Here is a 21,294-nt window from a genome sequence, read left to right as displayed (position 1 = left end):
TATATAAACAGATATGGAAATATTTAAATAGAAATATTTTCTTTCTGTTTACAAATGGAGTGGCACACATATTACTTCACTTCTGCTGCTGCTCAGTCTATTAGACATTTACTTAGGTTGGCAAGTATAGGGCTATTTTGGGGGACCCCAAGACCACCCTGAGGTTTGATGATTCACTAAGAAGATTCATAAGATGCACAGTATAATCATATTCATGGCTATGATTTATCACAGTGAAAAGATATAAGGCAAAGTCAGCAAAGGGAAAAGAGAAAATCAGGTGCAAGATTCCAAGAGTCCTTTCTCTGTGATGTCACATGGGACAAGCCTCATTCCTCAAGCAATAAGAGATTCCCCAACCCATGTTAAGTATTACCTACTAAGGATGTTTATTAGAAACCCCAATATCCAGGGATTTTATTGGGGCCTGGTGACCATATAGCACTGTCTGCCTGAGACACACCAAAATTGCCATCACTCAGAAGAAAAGCAGGTGTTTAGCATAAACATCTTTGCACAGATAATTTAGACACAGTGAGTTACTCTTGTAAAGGAATGGTGGGAATCATCCTAAACTCTATGTTCCCAGATGCCAGCGAGGAGCCAACCTTACAAGCAGGGCTTTCTAAGAATAGCAATTTCAGGCTTTCTGTATTAACTCTTTTCTGCAAAAGGATTTTTGAAAAAAAAGATTGAGAGGGCCGGGCACTGTGGCTCACGCCTGTGATCCCTGCACTCTGGGAGGCCAAGGCAGGTGGATCACCTGAGGTCAGGGTTCGAGACCAGCCTGGCCACCATGATGAAACCCCATCTCTACTAAAATTACAAAAAAATTAGCTGGGCATGGTGGCACACACTGTAGTCCCAGCTGCTCGAAAGGCCGAGGCAAGAGAATCGCTTGAACCTGGGAGGCAGAGGTTGCAGAGAGCCGAGATCGCACCACTGCACTCCAGCCTGGAGAAAAGAGCAAAACTCCGTCTCCAAAAGAAAAAAAAAAAAGGCTGAGAGATAGCTGAAAATGTTCATGGATTAGCTATCATCTTGACATGTCTTCAGTTTAGTTATCCTGCCAATATTTTCCCCCAAATAAAGGCAAACAAGACAATTTTGTCTACTTAAAATATATCATACATGCTTTTTTTCTTACTTATTTGTAAGAGATTATTTTTCTTAGATTTTTCATTTAAAGCAGTTTATGCTGTTCAGTTTGACTCTCCTAAACATAAAATATTTCAAACTAATTTATTTGTTGTCCATTTAGATCTTATATTCCAATACTATCTTGTCTTTAGTAGTTATAATAAGTTTTTTTCCTACCATATTGTTTTTAATGTGCTAAGTGTAGAAAATTGTTTACAAGATCTTCACTGACAAATAAGCTATTAGAATGTTAGAATTCATATAATTTTGAACAAAACAGGGCAGGAAAACAAAATATAGAAACTTTTTCAGACATGTATAGAAATACATATTTTAAAAGTAGCATGCCAGCATGTTAGAATGTAATCATAGGTGGCAGAACATAGCAGAAACAAGTAAAATGGCATTTTTAAGAGGTAAGCAAGGGAATTTCATAAAGAGAGGCCAAGAACATTATTGAACATAACTACTAATATGTTGTTATGGTTCTGTTGTGACTCATACAGTAGTGATATAGGTCACTTTGGGATCTTTAGTACTTAGACTAACATGAGCTACCATAACAAACCCCCAAATTTCAGTGGCTTTATACTCATTCCAGCAACAGACCTAAGTGGATATCTCCATCAGTGAGTAGCCCTCGTCTGTGCCATGTCTCAGGGAGTACTTTTTGTCCACCTGTGACTGCTCCTTCTAGTGCAGTAGCCGCTTGCCTTATGTGGCTGTTGAGCCCTTAACATGTTGCTATTCTGAATTGAGATGTGCTGTAAGGTATAAAGTACACAACAGATTTTGAAGATTCAATACAATGGAAATAACATATATCTCATTACTAATTTTTGTACTGATTACATATTGACTTAGTATTTTGGATATATTGGGTTAAATAAAATATGGTATTAAAAGTTATTTCACCTATTCCTCTTACATTTTTATACATGGCTACTAGAAAAATTTAGTATTTTTCTAGTGAAAAAAACCCACAAATTATATATGTGGTTTTCATTGTATTTCTATTGGATAGTGCCAATCTGGAGGGAAGGGGAAAAAATGTGAAGAACATATCTTGGATCCTAAAGACATGACCGCTTGGTGGGAGTGGTCATGTGGCCAAATCTAGCTGTAACAGGAGCTGAGAAATGTCATTCCTGAGTGGACAGCTACTTCCTAACAATAGCAATACCCAGGAAAAGGAGAATTGGCACAAATTTTGGTGTTCAGCCTGTCTCCCTCATAGAAACAGTAAGAGTAGAATGAGAGAACATGCTATTCTTCATGGAGGAGAAAAGAGAATGCAGAAAATTCCCAAGGAAATGACCTAACAGAAGAAAAGAACATGATTAATAATATTGAAGGTGGGAATGAAAATGTTTGTGAATGTCATTATACTCTCTCAACTTTCCATTTCAACCAGAGTTTTTCAGCCTCAGTACTATTGGCATTGAGGAGTGGAGAATTCTTTGTTATGGGTTTTCCTGTGCATTGCAGGGTATTCAGCAGCATTTCTGGCCCCTATCCACTAGATGGCAGAAGCACCCCACCACTGCCCAGCCATCACAAATTTTCTCCAGACTTTGCCAAAGCTCCCCGAGGGGCATGATTACCCAGTTAAGAACCACTAATAAAGTTTATAGCGTGTATGCACGTGCACACACATACACACACACAAAAACCCATTGTAGTACAAAAAGCTAAAGAAAATATAGTATTTTTATTTTTTTAATAGTTTGACAGAATTTTAAAAAGTGTTAGTCCCATTATCTTCACCATATAGAAGACATTGCCTATAAAGTTAATTTCTGCAAAGAAAATTGTTTTTTCCGCTTACCTCAGGAATATGTCACTATGGAAAAGAAATCCATAATGAATCAACTGAGAAAGGGTTAAGACAACAGGCTCATGGCTCATGACTCATAGCTTTCCCCTAAGAAATAAGAGGAAAGCAAGTGGAGAAAATGTCACCAGAAGTGAGCTTCAAGTTGCTTCCTGCCTTAATTCTTTGTAAATAGTTAATGGGCTTCCTTTATAACTTGATGAAGTTTTTACTGCTCCCGTTGTCTTCTGTCTCAGCAAATGGCAATCCATTCTTTATACTGCTCAAGCCAAAGGTACTGGTGGCTTTGTCTTTCTTTGATGCCTCTCTTTACTTACAGCTCATGCCCAGTATGTCAGCAGATCCTATCAGCTGTACCTTCAGATACATAGTGTGTCAGATTCTTATCAACCTTCTGTAATTTTTGCTTTTTAACTTTAATTTCCCAAGAAACTCTATAGTAGTACTCAGTAGTTTAAACTGATTGTATATTGATGGAACCTTAGAGATTTTCTTATTTTAATTTTTTTTTTGCAGTTGAATAAATTAAGATACACACCCTACACACACACATAATTATGTGATCTATACAGATCCTACTATTAGTAAATATGGAGTTGGATCCCTGAGAACTGAGATGCCTTTTCCATGTTTTTCTACTGTGCCTACAAAGCACACTAGTCTGCTATGTTCTTTTACTTAGTGGTAATGTAATTAGATCCTTTGTCAAAACATTTTACCTAATTCTTTTGACAACTCTTACGAGTCGTCAGAATGTCTTTCAACAATTTTTACTTAAATTTCTGATTGAGCTGTTTGTGTTAAGTAATTATTACATACTAAGTTGTGATATGTCATTTTACTTGATCCTGTGTGTATTAAACTTCCAGTACTTAGTAGGACTCTGCTTTTTATAAAATGTATTTTGTTTGCCCTAGTGACACAACATTGTCCTTATGTTTCCAGGAGCATGGTCTTTCATTAACAAAATTTACTTAAACTTTTAGTGCAATAATCCCAAAACAAAAGAACCCAAACTAAAAGCTGCTGCCAGAATTGTCCCAGAATGGGTGGAGTATGATGCTGAGATAAGACAACTGTTACATCATCTTGAAAACAAGAAGCAAGATACAAGTAAGTCATCAACCTGTTGTGATGTCTGAACCATGTGTTGCATTAATGAGATTAGAATAGACTACAGACTAATTTCCTAATGAATTTATCAAATGATTAAGAATGTCTTTAAGAAAGTCTGTGGCATAATTTAAAGGTGTATTTTTGTGTAGACTAAGCTTACAAGTTTAAAACATAGATAATCTGTTTCCCCATGGATACAGCTTCAGCTAATATCGCTAATATCTCTGTATAGATAGGTAGTGTAACATTAGTCTCCTGACACAAGATAGAGGTGAAAAATAAAAGTAAAAGGAGTGTTTGTCTTTAAGGTTGCACTGAATTTCCTAAATGTGAAAATTTGAGCAAGTCCTAAAAATTAATAAAAGCCTTGCATAGCCTACTAAAAATATCACTTCCTGTCTCTGAAATTAATCTCATATATAACACAGGTTTCCCCACATGTTCATGGTTCCAGTATCCTTAGTCATGGGTGGAGAATGACTTGGATTAGATTTGCTTCAATTCCTTTTATGAAAAAAACTGTGGTTAATTTGGCATTTCATTGCCGTACATAAGTGTTCAATAAATGTGCTGAATTTATTTTTTAAAGCTGATATAAACTTCTTGATTGTCCTGTAATTCTCTTTCCCTATCAGTGCTGCCTGTGACTCCCTATTCTTTACTCTTTCTTTAAAAACCCCCCGAACTCCTATTGTGTTCGGGTCAGTGTGTTAGAGACTTTCACTACATTATTGGCTAATACTCTCAATAATTCTTTGCAGTGGTTCAGAATACAGTTCTCATTTTCCTCAGCTTTACTGTTTAGGGAAGCCGAAATGATTATATATAAACTTTCTCATATAAATGTGAAATTGTTTCATCTTGACTTTTAAAACAAAAGTTTTCCTTTAAAAACAAAGTTTTATTGGTGTGTTCAAAAAGTTCATTATTTAAAACACACTGATGTATATATAATAATTTAGTATAAAGATACTATTTCTATTCAGAAGGAAAAAATTATTCTGTAAGTGGTATGATACAATTCTTTTTAAAGGGGGAGAAATTGAATGACAAAGGGAGGAGGGAGAGAAGGAAAGAAAACAGAAAGAAGGAAGAAAGGAAAATTACCTCAACAGAAAACGTTTTTTCTTATATATAACTGTTTCTTTTATCAAATTGGGAAAGAGTTAATGGTTAATATTAATGAGCATTGGTGAGAATGTTGGAAAGTTAGCATTTTTATATAAGTATATATAGTAGCTGTATAAGTTAAGGAAATTTTATATGTATAAAAATTTAAAATGTATATACCCTTTGACCCAGCAATTCACTTTAGCAAACTTAAGAAAAATGATGTCTTTATTGGTATGTTTATTATAGCATTATTTTTAACAATGAAATAGAAATAATCTGTCCATCAATAGACAATTGGTTACATAAACATTGATACAAACAATGAAATATAGTGTAGCCTTTCAATACAAACAAGGTAAATGTATTTGTCCTGACAGCATATTTTTAAGTTAAAAAATAGGTTATAGAGCAATATTTATAATATAATTGAACTCATTTCCATTAAAGAAAAATCATAAGTTTGTATGTATGTGTTTGTGTGTAGATATGTACATAAATAAGGGAGAGAAGTTTTACAGAAGAGTTTTTTTTAATTATTATTATACTTTAAGTTCTAGGGTACATGTGCACAATGTGCAGATTTGTTACATATGTATAAATGTGCCATGTTAGTGTGCTGCACCCATTAACTCGTCATTTACATTGGGTATATCTCCTAATGTTATCCCACCCCCTACCCCCACCCCACAACAGGCCCCAATGTGTGGTGTTCCCCATCTGTGTCCAAGTGTTCTCATTGTTAACTTCCCACCTGTGAGTGAGAACATGTGGTGGTTGGTTTTCTATCTTTACGATAGTTTGCTGAGAATGATGGTTTCCAGCTTCATCCATGTCCCTACAAAGGACATGAACTCATCCTTTTTTATGACTGCATAGTATTCCATGGTGTATATGTGCCACATTTTCTTAATCCAGTCTATCATTGGTGGACATTTGGGTTGGTTCCAAGTCTTCGTTATTGTGAATAGTGCCGCAATAAACATACATGTGCCTGTGTCTTTATAGCAGCATGATTTGTAATCCTTTGGGTATATACCCAGTAATGGGATGACTGAGTCGAATAGTATTTCTAGTTCTAGATGCTTGAGGAATCACCACACTGCATTCCACAATGGTTGAACTAATTTACAGTCCCACCAACAGTGTAAAAGTGTTCCTATTTCTCCACATGCTCTCCAGCACCTGTTGTTCCTGACTTTTTGATGATCGCCATTTTAACTGGTGTGAGATGGTATCTCATTGTGGTTTTGATTTGCATTTCTCTGATGGCCAGTGATGATGAGCATTTTTTCATGTGTCTGTTGGCTGCATAAATGTCTGTTTTTGAAAAGTATCTGTTCATATCCTTTGCCCACTTTTTGATGGGGTTCTTTGATTTTTTCTTGTAAATTTGTTTAAGTTCTTTGTAGATTCTGGATATTAGCCCTTTGTCAGATGGGTAGATTGCAAAAATTTTCTCCCATTCTGTAGATTGCCTGTTCATGCTGATGGTAGTTTCTTTTGCTGTGCAGAAGCTCTTTAGTTTAGATCTCATTTCTCAATTTTTGCTTTTGTTGCTGTTGCTTTTGGTGTTTTAGACATGAGGTCCTTGCCCATGCTTGTGTCCTGAATGGTATTGCCTAGGTTTTCCTCTACAGTTTTTATGGTTTTAGGTCTGACATTTAAGTCTTTAATCCATCTTGAATTAATTTTTGTATAAGGTGTGAGGAAGGGATCCAGTTTCAGCTTTCTACATATGGCTAGCCAGTTTTCCCAGCACCATTTATTAAATAGGGAATCCTTTCCCCATTTCTTGTTTTTGTCAGGTTTCTCAAAGATCAGATGGTTGTAGATGTGTGGTATTATTTCTGAGGGCTCTGTTCTGTTCCATTGGTCTGTATCTCTGTATTGGTACCAGTACCATGTTGTTTTGGTTACTGTAGCCTTGTAGTATAGTTTGAAGTCAGGTAGCATGATGCCTCTAGCTTTGTTATTTTTGCGTAGGATTGTCTTGGCAATGAAGGCTCCTTTTTGGTTCCACATCAACTTTAAAGTAGTTTTTTCCAATTCTGTGAAGAAGGTCATTGGTAGCTTGATGGGGATGGCACCGAATCTATAAATTACCTTGGGCAGTATGGCCATTTTCACAATATTGATTTTTCCTATCCATGAGCATGGAATATTCTTCCATTTGTTTGTGTCCTCTTTTATTTCGTTGAGCAGTGGCTTGTAATTTTCCTTGAAGAGGTCCTTCACATCCCTTGTAAGTTGCTTTCCTAGGTATTTTATTTTCTTTGAAGCAATTGTGAATGGGAGTTCACTCATGATTTGGCTCTCTGTCTGTTGGTGTATAAGAATGCATGTGATTTTTGCACGTTGATTTTGTATCCTGAGACTTTGCTGAAGTTGCTTATCTGCTTAAGGAGATTTTGGGCTGAGACAGTGGGGTTTTCTGAATATACAATCATGTCATCTGCAAACAGGGACAATTTGACTTCCTCTTTTCCTAATTGAATACACTTTCTTTCTCCTACCTGATTGCCCTGGCCAGAACTTCCAACACTATGTTGAATAGGAGTGGTGAGAGAGGGCATCCCTGTCTTGTGCCAGTTTTCAAAGGGAGTGCTTCCAGTTTTTGCTCATTCGGTATGATATTGGCTGTGGGTTGTGATAAATAGCTCTTATTATTTTGAGATACGTCCCATCAATACCTAATTTATTGAGAGTTTTTAGCATGAAGGGCTGTTGAATTTTATCAAAGGCCTTCTCTGCATCTATTGAGATAATCATGTAGTTTTTGTCTTTGGTTCTGTTTATATGATAGATTATGTTTATTGACTTGCATATGTTGAACCAGCCTTGCATCCCAGGGATGAAGCCCATTTGATCATGGTGGATAAGCTTTTTGATGTGCTGCTGGATTCGGTTTGCCAGTATTTTATTGAGGATTTTTGCATCAATGTTCATCAGGAATATTGGTTTAAAATTCTCTTTTTTGTTGTGACTCTGCCAGGCTTTGGTATCTGGATGATGCTGGTCTCATAAAATGAGTTAGGGAGGATTCCCTCTTTTTCTATTGATTGGAATAGTTTCAGAAGGAATGGTTCCAGCTCTTCTTTGTACCTCTGGTAGAATACAGCTGTGAATCTGTCTGATCCTGGACTTTTTTTAGTTGGTAGGCTATTAATTATTGCCTCAATTTCAGAGCCTGTTACTGATCTATTCAGGGATTCAACTTCTTCCTGGTTTAGTGTTGGGAGAGTGTATGTGTCCAGGAATTTATCCATTTCTTCTAGATTTTCTAGTTTATTTGCGTAGAGGTGTTTATAGTATTCTCTGATGGTAGTTTGTATCTCTGTGGGAGCGGTGGTGATACCCCTTTATCATTTTTTATTGCATCTGTTTGATTCTTCTCTCTTTTCTTCTTTATTGGTCTTGCTAGCCATCTAACAATTTTGTTGATCTTTTCAAAAAACCAGCTCCTGAATTCATTGATTTTTTGAAGGGTTTTTTGTGTCTCTATCTCCTTCAGTTCTGCTCTGATCTTATTTCTTGCCTTCTGCTAGCTTTTGAATGTGTTTGCTCTTGCTTCTCTAGTTCTTTTAATTGTGATGTTAGGGTGTCAATTTCAGATCTTTCCTGCTTTCTCTTGTGGGCATTTAGTGCTATAAATTTCCCTCTACACACTGATTTAAATGTGTCCCAGAGATTCTGGTATGTTGTGTCTTTGTTCTCATTGGTTTCAAAGAACATCTTTATTTCTGCCTTCATTTTGTTATGTACCCAGTAGTCATTCAGGAGCAGGTTGTTCAGTTTCCATGTAGTTGAGCAGTTTCGAGTCAGTTTGAGTTCTAATTTGATTGAACTAGTCTGAGAGACAGTTTGTTATAATTTCTGTTCTTTTACATTTGCTGAGGAGTGCCTTACTTCCAACTATGTAGTCAATTTTGGAATAAGTGTGATGTGGTGCTGAGAAGAATGTATATTCTGTTGATTTGGGGTGGAGAGTTCTGTAGATGTCTACTAGGTCTGCTTGGTGCAGAGCTGAGTTCAATACCTGAATATCCTTGTTAACTTTCTGTCTCGTTGGTCTGTCTAATGTTGACAGTGGTGTGTTAAAGTCTCCCATTATTATTGTGTGGGAGTCTAAGTCTCTTTGTAGGACTCTGAGGACTTGCTTTATGAATCTGGGTGCTCCTGTATTGGGTGCATATATATTTAGGATAGTTAGCTCTTCTTGTTGAATTGATCCCTTTATCATTATGTAATGGCCTTCTTGTCTCTTTTGATCTTTGTTGGTTTAAAGTCTATTTTATCAGAGACTAAGATTGCAACCCCTGCATTTTTTTTGTTTTCCATTTGCTTGGTAGATCTTCCTCCATCCCTTTATTTTGAGCCTATGTGTGTCTCTGCACATGAAATGGGTCTCCTGAATACAGCACACTGATGAGTCTTGACTCTACCCAATTTGCCAGTCTGTGTCTTTTAATTGGAGCATTTAGCCCATTTACATTTAAGGTTAATATTTTTATGTGTAAATTTGATCCTGTCATTATGATGTCAACTAGTTATTTTCCTCGTTAGTTGATGCAGTTTCTTCCTAGCATCGATGGTCTTTACAATTTGGCTTATTTTTGCAGTGGCTGGTACTGGTAGTTCCTTTCCATGTTTAGTGCTTCCTTTGGGAGCTCTTGTAAGGCAGGCCTGGTGGTCACAGAATCTCTCAGCATTTGCTTGTCTGTAAAGGATTTTATTTCTTCTTCACTTATGAAGCTTAGTTTGGCTGGATATGAAATTCTGGGTTGAAAATTCTTTCCTTTAAGAATGTTGAATATTGGCCCCCACTCTCTTCTGGAGAGATCTGCAGTTAGTCTGATGGGCTTCCCTTTGTGGGTAACCCAACCTTTCTCTCTGGCTGCCCTTAACATTGTTTCCTTCATTTCGACTTTGGTGAATCTGACAATTATGTGTCTTGGAGTTGCTCTTCTCGAGGAGTATCTTTGTGGCATTCTCAGTATTTCCTGAATTTGAATGTTGACCTGCCTTGCTAGGTTAGGGAAGTTCTCCTGGATAATATCCTGAAGAGTGTTTTCCAACTTGGTTCCATTCTCCCCATCACTTTCAGGTACAGCAATCAGATGTAGATTTGGTCTTTTCATGTAGTCCCATATTTCTTGGAGGCTTTGTTCGTTTGTTTTTACTCTTTTTTCTAAACTTCTCTTCTTGCTTCATTTCATCCATTTGATCTTCAGTCACTGATACCCTTTCTTCCAGTTGATCCAATTGGCTACTGAAGCTTGTTCATTCCTCACGTAGTTCTCGTGCCATGGTTTTCAGCTCCATCATGTCATTTAAAGTCTTCTCTATGCTGTTTAGTTAGCCATTCGTCCAATCTTTTTTCAGGGTTTTTAGCTTTTTTGCAATGGGTTCGAACATACTCCTTTAGCTCGGAGAAATTTATTATTACCAATCTTCTGAAGCCCTCTCTTCTCAACTCATCAAAGTCATTCTTTGTCCAGCTTTTTTCTGTTGCCGGCAAGGATCTGCGTTTCTTGGAGGAGAAGAGGCACTCTGATTTTTAAAATTTTCAGCTTTTCTGCTCTGGTTTCCCCCCATCTTTGTGGTTTTATCTACCTTTGGTCTTTGATGATGGTGACGTACAGATGGGGTTTTGGTGTGGCTGTTCTTTCTGTTTGTTAGTTTTCCTTCTAACAGTCAGGACTCTCAGCTGCAGGTCTGTTGGATTTTGCTGGAGATCCACTCCAGACCCTGTTTGCCTGGGTATCACCAGTGGAGGCTGCAGAACCACAAATATTGCAGAATGGCAAATGTTGCTGCCTGATTGTTCCTCCGGAAGCTTCACCTCAGAGGGGCACCCAGCTGTATAACGTGTCAGTCGGCCCCTGCTGGGAAGTGCCTCCCAGTTAGACTACTCAGGGGTCAGATTCCCACGTGAGGAGGCAGTCTGTTCGTTCTCAGATCTCAATCTCCATGCTGGGAGTACCACTACTCTTCAAAGCTGTCAGACAAGGAGATTTAAGTCTACAGAAGTTTCTGCTGCCTTTTGTTCAGCTTAGCCTTGCCCCCAGAGGTGAAGTCTACAGAGGCAGGCAGGCTTCCTTGAGCTGCAGTGGGCTCCACTCAATTCGAGCTTCCCAGCCACTTTGTTTACCTACTTCAGCCTCAGCAATGGCGGGTGTCCCTCCCCCAGCCTTGCTGCCGCCTTACAGTTTGATCTCAGACTGCTGTGCTAGCAGTGAGTGAGGCTTCGTGGGCGTGGGACCCTCCGTGCCAAGCGCAGGATGTAATCTCCTGGTGTGCCATTTGCTAAGACCGTTGGAAAAGTGCAGTATTTGGGTGGGAGTGACCTGATTTTCCAGGTGCCATCTGTCATGGCTTCCCTTGGCTAGGAAGGGGAATTCCCTGACCCCTTGTGCTTCCCGGATGAGGCGATGCCTCGCTCTACTTCAGCTCACAGTCCGTGGGCTGCACCCACTGTCCTGCAACCACTGTCCGACAAGCCCCAGTGAGATGAACCCAGTACCTCGTTTGGAAATGCAGAAATCACCCATCTTCTGCATTGCTCATGCTGGGAGCTGTAGACTGCAGCTTTTACTATTCGGCCATCTTGGAACCTCCCCGAAAAAGACCGATTGTTTTTAACTTAACTTTTAATTACAAATGCAAGACATGTACACTATAAACATTAGAACAGCATGGAAGTATAAGAATAAAATTGGAAGTCCTCTTTTACTTAAACCTAGAGAAGCAACTATTTTTGAGGATTTATAACCATAATAGGTTCATTGCCCAGTGCACACAGCATGTCAATATGCTGAGACACTGGGTTGCAGCAGAGAAAGAGGTTTAATCATAGGGCTGTCAGATGAGGAAACAGAAAGAAAACTCAAGTCTGTGTCCCTGAGCAGTTTGTGACGAGTGATTTTTAAGGGTTTTGGAAGGGGTCAGAGTATGGAAAGCATTGATTGGTCAAAGAGTGTTAAGGCGAAGTAGTGGTATAGGGAGATGAAGAAATGATATTCTCATGCTGAATTGGTTACTTTGTGGGGGTCTTCAAACTGGTTGGTGTCAGCTGTTCTGCTGGAACTCAGGATCTGCTTAGGCAATTCTTAAAAACCTTATGATTCTGATGTCAGAAATCCTATCCACAAGAACAGTGGGGATGCAAACGGTCAGTATCTAGTGCTAAGTAACTTTCAGTTACAAAGATGTGGGTCAGAGTGCTGCCTAATAGTTAACCATATTTCTTTCCAGAATTCTTTAACTCTGTAAGGATGGCTTCAGATATTGTATAACTTTTATAACTTACATTTCTCTTATTATGCACTATATTAGTTTGCTAGGGCTGTTATAGCACAGTTCCACAGACTGGCTGGCTTAAACCAGACATTTATTGTCCATATTTCTGGAAGTCCAAGATGAAGGTGTCTACAGGGTTGATACCTTCTGAGGACTGCGAGGAAAGAATTTAACACAGACCTCTCTCCTTGGTTTGTGAATGACTTTCTTTTCCTTATATCTCTTCACATTGTCTTCACATTCTCTGTCCTTGTTCAGTTAGGACACCAGTCATTTTGGATTAGGATCTACCCTTATGACCTCATTTTAACTTGATTACCTCTGTAAAGATCCTGCCTCCAAATAAGGACACATTTTTGAGGTACCAGAAGTTAAAATTCATGTGAATTTTGTGGGGACCAAAATTCACATATTTTTGAAACATGAATTCAACCCATAACATGGGTGGAGTGAAGAATCTTGTCATATATTTAAAGGCCATTAGTATTTCTTCACCTGTTCTTGTCATTTGCCCATTTTTTTCTGGAGGATTGTTGCCTGATGCTGGAAGAAATTTATTTCTATTCCACACATGTGTATTGCCATCTTTATCATATACTAAATTCCAATATTATGATGTCTTGTTTAACCCTTTTTATTCCCTTACATTGGTCTCTGTCTATACATGTGCCAATTACACACCACGTTAGTTATTAAGGACTTATATTATGTTTTAATCACGTAAGGCTAGCCTTTGCTTATTGCTCTTCTTTTTTGTTGTTTTTCTGTGTATTCTTGTTTTTGTTTTTTTCCATACAAGCCTTAGAATAAACTTACTTAGTTTCAGAAAATTTTCTGTGTTTTTCTTTGGGGGCTGTGTGGGATGGTCAGAAAAAGGATTACATTAATTAGTTGACTTGAGAGAATTGACATCTTCATGAAAACTATTCTGTCTCAGAATACGTTGTCTTTCTATATGTTTAAGTTCAGTTTTCCTCAAGAATCATAATATTTTAATCATATAGCTTATATATATGTATAGTTTAAGCTTTTCTTTGCTACTATTATAAATGGAATTTTTCTCTTGAAGAATATCTTCTTACTGGTGGTTGCTTGTACATAAAAAGACTACTTTCTGTACATGGATTTTTATTTCCCATGATCATACTGAATTTTTATATTGGTTGTAGTAGTGTTTCAGCTTATTCTCTTGGGTTTTTCCAGGAATACCTATATCTTATCTCCAAATAAAGATGGTTTTCCCTTTTCCTTTCTAATCATTGTACATCACACTTTTTTTTTTTGGTCTGTTTACTTACTTTGACTTATACATCTAATACAGTGTTAAATAATAAAGTGGTAGTAGTAGGCCTTTTTCTTTACTGTGGTTGACCAACCTTCTGTGTTTCCCCATTAAGATAATAGTGTTGGACTGAAGAAGAATATTCTTATCATCTTGAGGAAATAACCATTGATTCCTGTTTTAATATTTTTATCAAAGATAGATTGAATTGGTTGCATTTTATCAACTTATTCAACAGAAATAGAGGTGACCCATAATTTTTCAACTTATAGATTGTAAACTATAACATATTTGTAGTTTATGTTTTATAAGTTATAATCTATAACTTTATATGTTTTAAACTATATTAATGCATTTCCTAATATCAAATCCTTTTTTCTAATATTGAAACATCCTTGTATTCCTAGAATAAACTCCACTTGGCACCACAGGTTGGCTGGACACAGAAAAGCAATAGCAATCACTGTAGTCTGGTTCTCAAAGACTCCTACTCCCAGGGTAAGGGGAAGAGCACCACATCAAGGGAACACCCTATAGGACAAAAGAATTCAGACTACAGGCCTTGAGTCCCAGATCTTTCTGCTGGTGGGAGTTTCTTTCAGCAGAGACATAATTGCAGTGCTAGGCTCAGCAGGAAAAGTCTGCAGCTCTACCCCAACAGTCAGGCAGACTTGGTGCTCTTGGAGGGTCTTGGAGAAGTGGTCTTTTTCCCACCTTGTCCACCACTGCAGACACAGCTGGGGCTTCTCCCACAGGAGCTCAGTGTGGCTGAACCTGTAGACAGCCTTCCCGGAACACTTCAGGGTGACTGCATTGCCGCAGGAGAGGTACCCCCACAGGTTCAGGCTTACACAAGAGGCAGAGTCACAGTTTCTGTCTCCTTAGAACACAACATGCCTACAGATAAAAATATCTGAATAGCTGGACCACTGGGACAAGAGTGAGTCTGGGAGTTGGATAGCTTTCCTGCTTGGCCTGGCAGGGAAGCTGAGGTGGCTCTCTCTCTTCCCCTTGTTAAGACCTCACTGCATCTAACTGAGAGCTCCCTCAGCCACCTTCATCAAGGCTAGGACCTCTGTCCACCATTGGATATTACATTTACCACCTGCTTTACCTACAACAGGTTCCTACCCAGGGATACCACTCCTATCCTGAAGCCTGAACCATCAACTCAGTAAATGAAATATTGGGGAAAAATTAAATTAAAAAGTGCATACCACAGGGAAATGAGATAAGCTTCAAGAGACCTCTGCCATTGCAATTCCATAGGAGATAGCAAACTTGCCCACACACTGAGTACATGATGACTACTACAGCCATATGAGGAAACTATCATACAAAGACTGTCCACAACTGAGGAATTCATAGAGTCTTCACTCCCAAAAGTACAGATAACCAAATTAAGCTATAATAAACATTAAACTCACATTCTTGAGGGGGAAAGAAGAAATTAAAAACACAGTCAAATAAAAAATAAATTCAAGAACAATTAGAGGAAATAGTATACCCAAATGAGAAGGAACCAGAAAAGTAATTCTGGTAATATGACAAAACAAGGTTCTGTAACACCCCCAGAAAGATCATACGGTCTCTCCAGCAGTGGATCCAAACCAAGATGTAATCTTTGAAATACCAGATAAAGAATTTAGAAGATTATTAAGCTACTCAAGGAGATACCACAGAAAGATGAAAACCAACATAAATTTTTTAAAATTCAGGATATGAATGAAAAATTTTCTAGAGAGATGTAAAGAAAAATCAATCCGAACTTCTGGAAATGAAAGACACACTTAGGGAACTATAAAATGCCATGGAAAGTTTCAACAATAGACTACAACACGTAGACAAAAGAATTTCAGAGCTCAAAGATCAGGCTTTTGATTAACCCAATCAGACAAACATATAAAGGAATCAAAAGAAATGAAGAAGGTCTTTAAGAAATATGGGATTATGTAAAACAGCCAAACCTAAGAATAATTGGTGTTCCTGAGGAAGAAGAGAAGGCTAGACATTTGGAAAACTTATTTGGGGGAATAATTGAGGAAAACATCCCTGGCCTTGCTAGAGATTTCAGTATCCAAATACAAGAAGCTCAAAGAACTCCTTGGAAATTTCATTACGAAAAGATCATCACTGAAGCACACAGTTGTCAGGTATCTAAAATCAACACGAAGGAAAGAATTCTAAGAGCTGCGAGACAAAAGCATCAAATAATCTGTAAGAGAAAACCTATCTGACTAACAGCACACTTCTCAGCAGAAACCTTATAAGCTAGAAGGGAATTGGGGTCCTATCTTTAGCTTCCTTAAACAGAATAACTGTTAGTCAAGAATTTTGTATCCAGCAAAATGAATAAATCCAGCAAAACTAAAACCTTTCATAAATGAAAGAGAAATGAAGTCATTTTCAGACAAACACATGCTCAGGGAATTTGCTACTACTGAACCAGCACTATAGGAAATGCTAAAAGAAGTTATAAATCCCGAAACAAAAGTTCAACATGCACTAAAATAGGACTTCTTGAAAGCAAAAACAAAAACAAAAAAAACTCATAGGCCCTGTAAAACTATAACACAACAACAGTTTATCTAGGCAACAACTGATACTGATGAATAGAACAGTACCCCACATCTCAATATTAACGTTGAATGTAAATGGCCTAAATGCTCCAATTAAAAGATATAGAATGGCAGAATGAATTTAAAAATCACAATAGAAATATCTGCTTTCTTCAGGAGACTTACCTAACACATAAGAATTCATATAAACTCAAGATAAAGGGATGGAAAAGATATGCTACACAAATGAAAACCAAAGCAAGCAGGAGTAGCTATTCTTATATCAGACAAAACAGACTTTAAGGCATCAGCAGTGAAAAAAGACAAGGTCATTATATAATGATAAAAGGATCAATCCAACAAGAAGATACTATAATACTAAATCTATATGCACCTAACACTGGCGCTCTCATATTTATAAAACAGTTACTACTAGACCCAAGAAATAAAATAGCAACACAATAATAGTGGTGGACTTAAAAGTACTCCACTGACAGCACTAAACAGATCGAGACAGAAAGCCAACAAACAGTGGACTTAAGCTGTACCCTAAAACAAATGGACTTAACAGAAATTTACAGAACATTCTGCCCAACAACTGCAGAATATACATTCTTCTTAGCACATGGAACATTCTCCAACATAGGCCACAAAACAAGTCTCAATAAATTTAAGAAAGTCGAGATCATATCAAGTATCTTCTCAGACAACAGTGGAATAAAATTAGAAATCAGCTCCCAAAGGAACTGTCAACACTATACAAATGCATGGAAATTAAATAATCTGCTCCTGAATGAATTGGGGATTAACAATAAAATCAAGATGGAAATCAAAAGATTCTTTGAAATGAATGGTAATAGTGACAGAGGTTATCAGAACCTCTGGAATACAACAAAAGCAGTGCTAAGAGGAAAAGTCATAGCATCAAATGCCTACATCAGAAAGCCTGAAAGAGCACAAATAGACAACCTAATGCCACACCTCAAGGAACTAGAGAAACAGGAACCAACTAAACCCGAAGTCATTGAAAGAAAATAAATAACAAAGATCAGAGCAGAACTAAATGAAATTGAAACTAACAAAAAAGAAAAATGAAACAAAAAGCTGGTTCTTTGAAAAGATAAACAAAATTGATAGACTATTAATGAGATTAACCAAAAAGAGAGAAAATCCAAATAAGCTCAATTTGAAATGAAACCAGAGACTCACAACCAATACTGCAGAAATACAAAAGATCATTCAAGACCGCTATGAACACCTTTACATGCACAAACTATTAGCATAGTACTGGAAGTCCTAGCCAGAGCAATTAGGCAAGCAAAAGAAATAAAGGACATACGAAGTGGAAAAGAGGAAGTCAAACTAATGCTGTTCACCAGTGATATGACCATCTACCTAGAAAACCCTAAAGACATATCCAAAAAAATCCTAGTTCTGATAAACTAATTCAGTAAAGTCTCAGGCTACAAAGTCACTGCACACAAATCAGTGGCACTGCTATACACAAAGGATGACCAAGCTAAGAAGCAAATCAAGAAGTCAATCCCTTTTATAACAGCTGCAAAGAAAATACCTGGGCATATACCTAACCAAGGAGGTAAAAGATCCCTACAAGGAAAACTGCTGAAAGAAATCATCATAGATGACACAAATGAAAACACATCCCGTGGAAATAATCAATATTGTGAAAATGACTATACTGCCCAATGCAATCTACAGATTCAATGCAATTCACACCCAAATACCATATCATTTTTCACAGAACTAGGAAAAACAATCCTAAAATTCATATGGAACCAAAAAAAGAGCCTGAATAGCTAAAGCAATCCTAAACAAAAAGAACAAATCTGGAAGCATCACATCACCAAACTTCAAATTCTATGACAAGGCTATAGTTATTAAAACAGCATGATGCTGGTATAAAAATAGGCATGTAGACCAGTGGAACAGAAGAGAGACCACAGAAATGGAGCCAAGTACTTACAGCCAACTGGTTCTTTGACAAAGCATAAAAAAACAAACTGGGGCAAGGTCACCCTATTCAATAAATGGTGCTGGGAAAACTTGCAGGCCACATAAAGAAGAATGAAACCACATCCCCATTTCTCACCTTATACAAAAATTAGCTCAAGATGGATCAAGATGTTTATGGTTTATCTGTAACCATAAACATTTCTAGACAATAACACTGGAAAAACTCTTCTGGACATTGATAGACAAAGATTTCATGACCAAGACTCCAAAAGCAAATGCAACCAAAATAAATAAATGGGACCTAATTATAAAACTTCTGCATGGCAAAAGAAATAATCATCAGACTAAACCTACAACCCACAGAATGGGAGAAAATATTTGTGACTATGCATCTGACAAAGGACTAGTATCCAGAATCTACAAAAAACTCAAATTAGCAAGAAAAAAAAATCCCATCAAAAGTGAGCAAAGGACATAAATAGAAATTTGTCAAAAGATGATGTTCAAGTGGCCAAGAAACATGAAAAAATGCCCATTATTACTATTCAGCAGGAAAATACAAGTTAAAACCACAATGAGATACCACCTTACTCCTGTTAGAATGGCCATAAAGAAAAAGTCAGAAATGAGTAGATGTTGGCATGGATATGGTGAAAAGGGAACACTTTTACACTGCTGGTGGGACTGTATATTAGCGCAACCTCTATGGAAAACAGTATGGAGACTTTTTAAAGAACTAAAAGTAGATCTACCATTCAATACAGAAATCCCACTACTGGGTATCTTCCCCACTGGAAAAGAAGTCATTATATGAGAAAGACACATGCATACACGTTTATAGCAACACATTTCACAATTGCAAAGAACCAACTGAAATGCCTTAACCAATGAGTAGATAAAGAAAACATGGTGTATATATATCCCCTGGACTAAAGGAATGAAAATAATAATAAGGAACAAAATAGTGTATTTTATAGCAACTGGGTGGCCATTATTCTAAGTGAAGTCACTTCAGAATGGAAACTCAAATACCATATGTTCTCACTTACAAGTGAGGACTAAACTATGAGGACACAAAGACGTACAGTGATACAATGGACTTTGGGGGCTTGAGGGGCAGGGAGGGAAAAGGGAATGAGGTATAAAAGACTACATATTGGATGCAATGTACACTGCTCAGGTGATGGGTACACTAAAATCTGAGAATTCACCACTATGGAATTCATCCAAGTAACCGAAAACCACTTGTACCCCAAAAGCTATTGAAATAAAAATTTTAAAAAAGAATAAACCTCACTTGGTCATGACCTATTATTCTTATATGTGCTGGTAGTCTTTTCTCTAATGTCTAAGTATTTTTGCATCAATATTCATAGATGAAAACTGTAGTGCTCTTTTGTGCAGTTTTTTCAGGTTTTAATACTTATTTTTCTTTTGTTGCCGAAGTTACCACCACTTCATGAAAATAATTAGGAGCTTTGTATTCCTTTTTTGTGCTCTGGAACAGTTTACATAGCAGTGGAACCTGGGGCTTTTTAGGGGAGTAGACAGCTTTCTCTGCTTCTGTGGAAATTTGGCTGTTCAGTCTTTATATAGCTTCTGGAGTCAGTTTTGGCAAATTATGTTTTCCAAGAAAAAGATTTATATTGGATATATTCTATAGTGTTGTAAAAAGTATTCTCTAAAAAAAAAAAAAAAGTCTTTGTTTCTTGTTTATTTTATTTTATTTTTTGAGACAGTTTCACTCTGACACACAGGCTGGAGTGCAGTGGTGCAGTCTCAGCTCAAACTCTGCCTCCCAGGTTCAAGTGATTCTTGTGCCTCAGCCTTCTGACTAGCTGAGATTATAAGTGTGTGCCATCATGCCTGGCTAATTTTTATATTTTTAGTAGAGATGAGGTTTTGCCATGTTGGTCAAGCTGATCTTGGGCACCTGGCCTCAAGTGATCTGCCCACCTTGGCCTCCCAAAGTGCTCGGATTACAGGCATGGGCCACCACATCTGGCCTATTTCATTTCTTATTTTGTACATTCATGCTTTCTCTTATTTTTCTCCTGTTTTTCTACATTATGTTAGCTCGGTTGTAGTTGATTCTACCCTTTGACCTAAGAGTTGTATTATGAAGACTGATTGTTTCCTATGTGAAAGAGCCTTTATGTTTTCTGATTTTGTTATTTCTAGTGTTACTGTATTGAGATCAAATAATATTGTCTGTATTATTTCTTCCTTTTACAATCTATTGTTGTTTTCTTTGTGGCCTAATATCAGTTTTTATGAATGTTTCATGAGTTCTTAGAGAAGATGCATTCTTTTTACCAAAGTATAGATATATACATACATATATAAGTATATATTATTACATACACACATACACATGTATAAATGTATATGTGTGTGTGTATATATAAGATCTATTTTATTCATTATGCTTTTAGAGCTTCCATAAGCTTACTTATTTTGGTGGTGAGCAGAGACTAAAACAAAGATAGACATAAGGATAACAATGGTATATAAATAAATGTTAGGCGACAGTCTAATAATGCAGGAATAATACAACAACAAAAAATAGAAAGGGGAGAAAAAGTAGACAGAATAAACTTGCTTACTCTCTATTTGTAATGACTAGCAGTCAAGTGATGTTGAAAGTTGACAAATGTAATAGAAGCTTGAACATATTCAATAGCATAATAAAGGGAAACAACAAGAAAGGTAATATATTATCAATATTTAAAAACTTTTTAGCTCATCTTGGAATCTTAAGTTGTAATTTTCATCTACTTTGTGTGATTTTGGGGTAAGTTTTCCTTAACTGTATGAATGTTAGCCTATTTTTTATTTCTCATAGCATTTTGAATGAATTTTTGGGTGAAGGAGTTTCCTAGACTTGGAGCACAGGAGGATCCTAGGGAAGGGTATGGTAATATATAATGGGTCATGGTTGTTTCAACTTTGTAGTTCAGTGCTTTCTCTACTGCTGC

The 21,294-nt window shown here is 37.1% G+C and overlaps 1 protein-coding gene across 2 annotated transcripts in view; it reads left to right on the top strand.

The window, feature by feature from the left end:
- The window catches only part of UGGT2 (UDP-glucose glycoprotein glucosyltransferase 2), a 244,134-nt gene that overhangs the window by 205,033 nt on the left and 17,807 nt on the right, over positions 1 to 21,294 (top strand). For both annotated transcript variants that reach the window (XR_013407674.1, XM_015121325.3), the window contains one exon: positions 3,961 to 4,087. Coding sequence is in view for 1 of the 2 variants with exons in the window: in XM_015121325.3 (XP_014976811.3) it covers positions 3,961 to 4,087 (127 nt within the window). In the remaining variant the exon portion in view is untranslated. The remainder of the gene's footprint in view (positions 1 to 3,960; positions 4,088 to 21,294) is intronic.

The sequence above is a fragment of the Macaca mulatta genome, chromosome 17 (assembly GCF_049350105.2).
Source record: "Macaca mulatta isolate MMU2019108-1 chromosome 17, T2T-MMU8v2.0, whole genome shotgun sequence".
In the NCBI taxonomy this organism is placed as follows: domain Eukaryota; kingdom Metazoa; phylum Chordata; class Mammalia; order Primates; family Cercopithecidae; genus Macaca; species Macaca mulatta.
Note: the sequence above shows the minus strand (reverse complement) of the source record. Positions and strands in the feature narration are given on the sequence as shown.